Here is a 9,843-nt window from a genome sequence, read left to right on the forward strand (position 1 = left end):
AAGAGGGACTTCTCCACGAGCTCAGCGAGCTTCGTATAGTGGGAGTCAAGGAGAACAACGAGGATTGAGTTGGAGTTAACGTGGGGCGAGCGAGTAATTGGGTTCTCGGGCAATGCATGAACACCGGGTAGGAGATCAGCGGAAACAAAAGCGAGAAATGAAACGAACCGAGTCGTTTTCAATATGCATGGTCTGCGGACCGGGTCGGGCCCAAAAGTGGCTTGGGCGGGTCATGTTGCAGGCTTAAGAGTTACGCCGAAATTCTACAAAATTAATCCAAAAAGTCGTATGATTTATATGATAAGTTAGATATATTTTATAATTTAATATATTATGTTAAATTAAGTTAATTTATAGATTTATTTTTATAAATTTTCTTATAGATAAAATTTCTCTCTTCCGTGACCAACTAAAGTAATTTTTTCAAAACAATTTTTGCGTCGGGAAGGGGTGCACTTGCCAGTTGGAAGTAGCGACGGATTAGATATGAAAATTTTGAATTTAAGATAAAAGTTTAAAATATTATTTTTAGTATTATAATTATTTTGAGATTTAAAAAAGTTGAATTATTTATTATATTTTGTGTAGAAATTTAAAAAAATTATAATGATTAGATGATAATTTTGAATTTGAGTTGAAAATTCTCAAGTTTCAAACATGCCCTTAATCAAAGGGTGTGAGTCTTTGGTCCTTGTCGGAGCTGTTAATATAATAACATAACCTTCATGATTCATGTATTATATCTTTTTCTAAAAGTTATGATTTGAGTAATTTTATTTGTAGTTATATTCGGTTTTGATTATTCAGATGATTTTAAATAATTATCATAAAAGCCAAGTGAGTGAATGAAAGAACATGTCTCCATGTGAGAGACTTAAAATGTGACTTATATGCCGCATCCTTTCAAATATATTATATATAATTATTTTAATAATTTTTTATTTATATTAAAAATTATGAATAATTAAAATAAAGATACTACTCATTTAAAAATCAACAATTATATTTCTTGATGGAAGGAATTAACACTTAAAAAATAATTGATAAAAGTCTTGGCCTATATTTATAAAGACATGTGATTTTCCATCAATCACATTCATTAACAAATAGATTGAAAACTCACATCCAATACTCTTTATATAAAAATATGTGAAGGTTTGCAATTTAGAAATAATTAGTTTTTATAAATATTTGATCAAAGATGGTAAAAAATAAATGTTCTAACCATTTTTTGAATATTAGATATTCTCTCAAATCTGATGATATCAAAAGCAATGATGGCATGGATGACACTAAAATCTTGCCGAGTAGTACTTCATATTATTAATCTCTCATTTTGAGCGATTCATTGAGACTTGTTGATACAATAAAAAGGAGTACAGTAACTTAATCCATTATCAAAAATTTTATATGTAATTATTTTAATAGACTTTTATACACTCCAGTGATATAATTGGTTGTATATTAAAAAAAAATTAATTCAACCAATCATATTAATAGAGTGTCAAAGAAGTACGTAAAAGTGACTGTATATAACACTTACTCATCCATTATAAATGAAGATGAAGATTTCTTTAAATTCGAGTAAAAAACTTGAGACAAAAGAAGCAAATTTGGTGGGGATCATTATTCAATATATATGCATGATCTCGAAATACATGATTGAACTGATTAATAAGCTTCATAATAAATGGATTGATATTTAATCTAGATTAAAAAAAAATCCCTTAATTGAAAACTTGAGTCTTAACAAGTTTAATGAATAATGGTTTCATATATAAGTGTCGTACACTTTTTTTTAAGAAGAGTTAGGTTTACTAGTTAAAAATTATTTATTTTTTCATGTGAATCTTATATTTATTTAATTTTTTTAAAAATAGTGTATAACACTTATATAACTGTAAATATCATTTCTCCTTACAATTTATTCCCAATATCTGTCATATTTATTTAATTATCATATACAGCATGTTATTAATCAAAAGAAAGTCTAGAAATCGGATGCCTATATTTTTTAAGTTTGTTGACTTTAAGATATGAATACCAAAAAGTCTATCTGTTCTTAATTAATTAATTAATTATTAATTAAGTTCTTAATTATTCAATTTCACTGTGTTCACTTCCCGTCACCTGCGGGGCTCTGCCGAGTAGCCGTTTCGAAGGCGACATCGACGGCTTTTATAATCACAGAATTCCCAAATCACCCCATCTTCTCAACTTATTTACGTGAAACCACCAACACCTAAAACAACATATCCAGCAGGCCGCTCCCACGGGTCAACCGGAGGGTCACTTTGGGAAACTTATCTTCATGTCTAAGCCATGTCCCAGTTTCAACGTTCAAAGTAAAGACTTTGAAAGCATCGAAAAGAAAATGGCAAGAAAGCAAGACAGATATCTTGTATGTATTTGCATAAGAACTCTAGGCTACTTGTGTTGTCCGGTATTTCGGGTCTCCATCATTTTCCATTCACTGAACAAGGTAGTTTTCGTTTTCTTTTCCATCTTTTAATTGTTTTTGTTCAACTTGATTGAATATGCGGATTGATATTACTTTTTTTAATCTTGCTTGAACTCTATTTCTATTTTGTAACTGATGAAGTAGTTCTTCTGGATATGCATTGATTGGTAAAAAATAGCAGTAGTTGTAGATGAAAGTAGGGGTTTTTTTTTTTTTTTTGAAGTTTTGGCTTGTTTTCGATTGGTTTACAAGATTCAGTTTCTGCGGTGTTCTTAGAAAATGTCAATTCTGAACCACATGTTTCGATTTAACTGCCAGTTTTCACTTGAATTTTCTATGCATGTTAAGATTTTGTGATTTGTTTTTGTTTTTGTTTTCTTTTTCGTTCAGAGGTTTTTGATAAGTAGTTTTCCTTCTATTTCTTCCTTGTGAGTATTTATTTATTTGGATGGTCCACTTTGGGATGAGTTGTGTAGTTTGTGATGAATTACAAGCCCAGTGGCAGCAACCAGATGCCCCAAGGGTCTAAGGCAAGGCAGGCTTTACAGTTGTCATTGCTTTTGGGTGTTTGCTACTGGTTGCTATACCAAATTGAGTACTCAAACAGTAAGGGGAAGGACTATGGTGGAGGTCTACAAAGCAAGCTCAGGGAACAAAATCCTGTTCTTGTTTTGGGTCGGAAAGGGAATGCAGCATGGTCAAGTGATGGAGTTGTGTCCAACTTAGAAGATGTCAATCTTGTGGGAGAAGCTAAAATGAAACACGATGGTGGAGGTGGAGATGATGAATTAGACGGAATTTTAGAAGAAAAAATTTCCCAGAAGGAACTGGAGCAACCGAAGATGGTGTCTCTAAATTATTTAAAAAATAATTCTGATGTTGAAGGAGTTTATTCCAATAAAGGATATGATGATCCATGGGGAAGTAGTGAGCAAGGACGTGAGAAGAGGCTTGAGATTGGTGATGAAAGAGATGGCAAGGACCCGAAAACAGAAGTTAAGCAGATAGGTGGAGAGGATTCAGAAAGACAAGGTAAGGAATCAGAAAAGGTTAAGGAAATTGCTGATGATTCTATCAAACAATACCAAGATGAAGCAGCCATCTTCAATATACAAGATGAAAACGATAAAGATATTATTGGAAGCAAACAGGAGATTTCATTGCAGCCTAGCGGATTGGAGAATAATGAAACTGTTGTTAGCAGGAGTGAAATGATGTTGGATGGAGTCCATAGCTTTCATGATGAGAATGGGGTTCCTCAAGATGGTAGGGATCTTGTGGAGACCACACTGAGTGATTTAAGAGATGATTACGAAAATATTCTGCATCAAGACACTTAAAATTCATCTAATTCTAGAATTCAGTGAAGGGACCAGATAGAAGTAGTTGCATCCCAATAAGAAGTTGGCTTCTGCTTAAGAATCCAAAAAAATAAAAGGCAGCTGAGGGGACTCGAAAATCATGTAAGAGCATGCAGTAATCAATTGTCAAACCTCAAGCATCAGCCATGTTTCAGAAAAACAAGATGATAAGATCATCATTCTTTTTTGTTTTTTGTTTTGTTTGTTTTGTTTTTGTTTGGGGGTGGGGGGGCACAGATTCTGTGGCTTTTCCTCCTGTTGAAAAAGAATCTGAGAGTAAAGACTAGCTTCCATCACAATAGTAGCCATAAGTATTAGAAGCGTTTATATTTTTTTGGTTCTCTCATAATTAAGTAAAGTTTAATCTCAGTTTTCTTTTTAACTTTTGGAGGCTTTTTCCCTTGACTGGGTCAATAGGTTGGCTCTCTTTTTGCGATACGTAGAAGACGCCCTTGCGTCGCTGCTATATCCCATGTAAGTTTTTCTTTCCATTTGGGAAGAAACAAATTTAACCTTTAACCTAACCAAATTCTTTGTCTCAAATAAAGTCTGATAAATGTGGATCTGATCATTAACTTGGAGTTACATAATACAGACCCTTGTTTTTTGAATTTTTAGGTCTCAAGCAAGGATTTCCATACCGCCATTTAAAGTAACGAAGTAAAAGGGCCTTTAGTTCCTTGTAACGACAAGTTTTCACATATCATCCTTATTCATTCCGGAAATTCGAATGTATAAATAAATATCACAGAAGACATGCAATTTGCTAGGACTCAGGAGTAGAACAGATATTTACTTCGAAATCCTGAAGTACATCGGAAGTTTTTGGGGTAGACTTCAGTATTCTAACAGCTCTAGATTGCCAATTTAATAGCCATTAGGGAGAAATATCGCATAACAAAGAAATAACAAACTCTGTCATCTATGACAAATGTTGTATCCACAATACAATTAATTTGAGTTGAGCACGGCTTAACCATAATCACAGATTCACATTTGTATTATGTTTTTTTATCAGTCAAGATAGAAAAATAAATAATAAGAAAAAGATCATGCATTAATTAGCTCAGAACTGTTACAATTTGACTGCGTAAATTGTTATAAATTTAGAATGTTTTGCAAATTGAATACAACTTCACTGTATAGGAAAGAACTCCAACTTATAAGACAAAACTTCTTGGCTTTCACTTTGAATTCGTTGCCAAGCTATAGCCAGGAATCTTAACAAGTCTGCTCTGCTTCATAACCTCTCTTACCATCTCAACCTCTTTCCACAAACCTCTGCCGGCATAAATATTTGATAAAACCACATAAACCCCATCATTCCAAGGTTCCAATTCTTGTAAATGCTTAGCCACCCACTCCCCTATTTTCACATTCCCATACTTCTCACAAGCACCCATCAAACACCCCCATATTATTGAATTTGCCTTCATCGGCATCCCCAATATTATTTCTCTGGCCTCCTCAAACAACCCTGCTCTACCAAGCAAATCGACCATGCACCCATAATGTTGTAACTGGGGCAGTATCCCGTAAGCATTCTTCATCATATGGAAGTAATATTTTCCCTCTTGCACAGCCCCACCATGCACACACGCGCTAAGTACCCCAACAAAAGTCACATGGTTCGGCTTCACTCCAGCCTCTCTCATGCATTGAAAGCAATCTATTGCTTCATTTACGTGCCCATGCATCGCATAACCCACAATCATGGATGTCCACGATGATACATTTCTTTCTTCCATCCTTGAAAATACTTTATATGCCAAGTCCGTCCGGCCACACTTTCCATACATGTCTATAAGCGAATTTGACAGCAAAATGCCCGGTTTTTCAATTGGCATGGCTTGGAAAGCACATTTATGCAGTTGGAGAGCCAAGTCCAAGTCCCCAAGACTTCCACTAGCCGATGTTACACTAAGCATAGTCACATCATCCGGCAGAAACCCACATTTTTTAAGCTCTAGGAACATGCCTATGGCTTCCTTGGCACGCCCACCTTGAGAAAGACCTCCAATGATTGCATTCCAAGAACCCAACTTTCTATCACGATTTTGCTCAAACACCTTTCTCGCATTACGGAACTCACCCAACTTAGAATACAGGTTAATGAACCCACTCTCACAGTACTCGTTGGACTCCAACCCGATCCTTATGGCCAGCGAATGAAGCTGTCGACCAAACTCAGTGGCAAGAAACTGACACACAGATTTTAAGACGATTGGAAGCGTATAGGAATCGGGCAAGAGACCGGCTCGTGACATGGCAACATAGACACAAAGCGCTTTATCTGGAGCATCTAGCCTAGTGTACGATCTTATAATGTTGTTCCAATGAAAGGGTGCAGAGTACAAATCTAGGAGTTGGGTTCGGACAATCTGTGCATAAACCTGATTCAGTTCCAGTAAGTTTCTGCAATTTGACACTTGGGTCGCAATGATTTTTGCTGGATCGTGGATTGAATCCTGAGGTCCCTGATTTGTTGGGAATTGAGAGTCCAAATACGTGCTAGGAATTGATGAGAGACTGTGATTTAGATGGGGAAATATGGTCAAGCATTTGGGTATCTGTGAAAATATAGAAATCCTGTGCAGGAAGTGGGGAATGGGGGGGCTCATACGTTATTAGAATCGAGAACAGAGTCATAGGCTGGTCCGCTGGATGGCGTAAAAGGAGACGAGACTCATCGGAGAGTTCAGACTACCCGTTATTCAGTAGCCAGGCTTTGAACCTGGATCTGGAAGTAAGCCAGCCTTGTTTACATTTGGATTAAGCCCGGCTATGTGAGTTCGTGTTGGGTCATTCAGGTTCGGGTAACCATTCGGGTTCGGGTAATCATTCGGTTAATAACTCGATCTATTCCAACAATACAATTCGGATCATTTGAGTTCATATGGAGTCACCTATCTTTTTGTCACTCTTCACAATTGTAGTAACATCTCTAATGGATCTAATTCAAGCAGAATAATGAAATAAAGAGAAGTATGGAAAGGATTTTGAGAGAAAAACTGTAGTGATATAAAACTGAAAAAAATAGTCGTAGTGATATAAAACTGAAAAACTAGTCGCATTTGGTAGGATCTAACTCGAGCACAGAATAATGAAATCGGTGGAAAAGAGAGGTATGGAAAGGATTTTGGGCAAAAAATTAAAACTGAGACATGCATAACAAAATTTCTCTCTAGGGATTTTTTGCCAGTATGGAGGAACTCTCCCTAGCCCCGTCGACTTTGATGGCGGGGTCCTCCCGCACGTTTGTTGAGCTTCTCAAGCCACTAGTTCCGATGACTTCTTCAGCCGGTATACCCATGGCATCACCAATCCTAATCAATGGGTCTCCTACGTTTATCTTCTCTGAGAAAGAGATGTCTGCTGCTGAGAAAACTGTAAAAAAAAATACATTAGTTCTCAAATTCCCTCGTGGTCGACCTTCCATTGGCAATATAAAGCTGCCTATGGTGAAACGGTGGGGCCTTGCTAGTATCCCCACGATTGGGATTTTTGACAACAGAAACATTTTTGACAAAGACTTTGAATGAGCAGATTATAGCGACTACCAGCGGACTAAGGTCGCGTCATGAGGTTGATAACATGAGAGTCTATATCGGGAGATCCTAATATGTAAAGGAACTTGAACCTAAGGGTGAATCTGATATAAAAGAGGGACTTGTGACTCCTCTTTCAACCTCCTTCAACTCTCTTAAAAATCTAGAAAATGAGGAAGGATTGTTACAGGCCATAGTCAATACACACAAGGAATATAGGTCTGATTCTGAAACATAAACCCAAGCTGTTAAAAAGAAGGGAAAAAAGAAAAAATTCTTGTCTATAGTTAATGGGACTAATCTTACGGATTCTACATTATCCCGAAGACCCTAGTCTACAATATACGGGGGATTGGTAATATGCCCACAATAGGAAAACTAAAGAAATTAGTCAAAAAGTTTGAGCCTAATATGATTGCCATTCTTGAGCCGTTTATTGCCTTTAACAAGGCAAAAGTGATAGCTAAGAGATTGAATGTGCATAATTTTTTATCCAATGAAGAGAAACACGGTAAGATCTAGTTGCTATGGACGGAAGATATTTTATTTTCACCTGTTTCAATTCATCAACTGGCCATTACAGAGTTTATTAATTGTGGTAATTTGTCTTTCATGGCCTCTTTTAGTTATGCTAGTTGTGGTTATTTAGATAGAAGGATCCTTTGGGATGAATTACAACAAGTCTCCAGGTTGTGCACTAAATGGTTGATTTGTGGGAATTTTAATACAATAAGAAGCAATACTGAGAAGATTGGAGGCAGACCAAAACCACAAGTGGTTATGGATGATTTTAATAACTTTATTTCTCAATGTAATTTGGTGGAACCTAATGCTGAAGCCGAAGGTTCTAAGTTGAAGCCGAAGGTTCTAAGTGTACATGGTGTAATGGGAGTGAAGGGCAAGCTCGTATATGAGCCAAACTTGATAGAACACTAGTTTCACACAGGTTACTTATGGACTTTCCTCAGCTTTATACTTCGATTTTGGATAGGACATTTTCAGATCACAGTCCTCTTATTATTCAAATTAAAGAGGTAGCTCCTAGATATGGCCCTCCATTTTCCAGATGAGAAATACTTTTTGCAGTCGGGAAATACAGTCGGCGTGCAGTTGTGAAGAAAAAAGTGAATTAATACGGGACCTACATGAAAAAAAAATTATTTTTATAACTTTTTTTTATTCATGTAGGTCCCCTGAATATAAAATAATTTTTTTATAATTTTTTTTATTCATTCCGTACAGCCGACTGCACGCCGACTGCATTTGCCGACTGTATCTAGCAAAGCCCTTTCTTGGGGAGGACTTATTAAATTTGTTGCTAAAATTAAAAGGTTGAAACCAACTCTTCGGACCTGGAATAAAGAGATCTTTGGCAAGGTCGATAATTATGTGCAGAATGCTGAAGACGAAATTAGCCCTTCAGGTTCGGCAAACAACCCATTAAACTCCTTAAGTAAGCTGTTTATTAACTCACTTGGAACTTCCCTAGTTTTACTGCATTCAAGGTTATCATTTGCATTAATAGAGCTCTTTCTTTAGTAATTGAATTTTGCTCTAGCTTTTCAGGCCCTTTAAAGGTCGAGTTTTTCACACATAACCCATTCAACCCAATCTTATAGCCCCCCTTTTCAAACTGCATGTGTAAATTAGCAAAATTTCACATTATGAGACTCAAGATTACCAAGCACTGTACCCCTAATACTACATCACAACCACCAAGTTTTAGCTAATAAAAAGAAGATTGGAATTGATTAACTTGGATTTTAATTACAATGTCCCTGCATAATCCTTCACTCTTAAATATATCTCCACTGGCTATCTTGATAGCTAGCCTAGGCCTTCTTCCATGAAGGATTTAACCTTCTTAGTTATTGATGGATCAAGGACGTTGTGGGTACTTCTGGAATCCACCAATATCACCACCATTTCACCCTTGATTCTGTAAAAAAGCCTCATAATATTCGGAGTGGGTCTTCCAGCCATTGCTTGGATGGATATTTCTAGTTTTCCTTCTACCATTGTATGGATTCCCCTTTCCACAATTTTTGTAGAATCAAAATAGACTCCCTCATGCTTTTCTTCTTCTCCATCCTCCATCCCTTGTAGCAAATACACTTTCGGAGTTTTACATAAGTGAGTGGGGTTCTATTTTTCATTAAAATGATAACATAAGCCTTTTTATCTTTTCTCATTCATTTGTGCAAAGCAAATTCTTCTAGTTAAAGGAATGACTTCTTCCTGTTGTTGTTGGAAGTCTCGGCCTGCTACACAAGTTGATTAACACCCATATTGCCACCTCCAGGTGAGCTTCATCTATTGAGATACTCTTCTTGAATCTTTGCTAATCCAAATGCAGCATTCAAGTTAATGGGGTTTAACATCCTTATGGGCAAGTGGATCTCATCTCTCAATCCACTTAAAAATCAGATGATCTTGTGGTGTTTTGAGAGGCCTCTCAACCGATTCGACAGGG

At 36.3% G+C, this 9,843-nt stretch overlaps 2 protein-coding genes across 2 annotated transcripts; one reads left to right on the forward strand and one right to left on the reverse strand.

Moving 5' to 3' along the window:
• The first annotated feature begins 2,283 nt into the window (after window positions 1–2,283).
• On the forward strand, window positions 2,284–4,204 carry LOC122308208. Its single transcript, XM_043121404.1, has 2 exons — window positions 2,284–2,482; window positions 2,938–4,204. Exons 1-2 carry the CDS (start codon window positions 2,312–2,314, stop codon window positions 3,799–3,801), a joined length of 1,035 nt encoding a protein of 344 aa, XP_042977338.1. The 5' UTR covers window positions 2,284–2,311; the 3' UTR covers window positions 3,802–4,204.
• Window positions 4,205–4,858: 654 nt separating this feature from the next.
• LOC122308207 (pentatricopeptide repeat-containing protein At1g77170, mitochondrial) lies at window positions 4,859–7,461 on the reverse strand. The gene has a single exon (XM_043121403.1). It carries the CDS (start codon window positions 6,441–6,443, stop codon window positions 5,007–5,009), a length of 1,437 nt encoding a protein of 478 aa, XP_042977337.1. The 5' UTR covers window positions 6,444–7,461; the 3' UTR covers window positions 4,859–5,006.
• Window positions 7,462–9,843: the final 2,382 nt, after the last annotated feature.

Source organism: Carya illinoinensis, chromosome 4 (genome assembly GCF_018687715.1).
Source record: "Carya illinoinensis cultivar Pawnee chromosome 4, C.illinoinensisPawnee_v1, whole genome shotgun sequence".
In the NCBI taxonomy this organism is placed as follows: domain Eukaryota; kingdom Viridiplantae; phylum Streptophyta; class Magnoliopsida; order Fagales; family Juglandaceae; genus Carya; species Carya illinoinensis.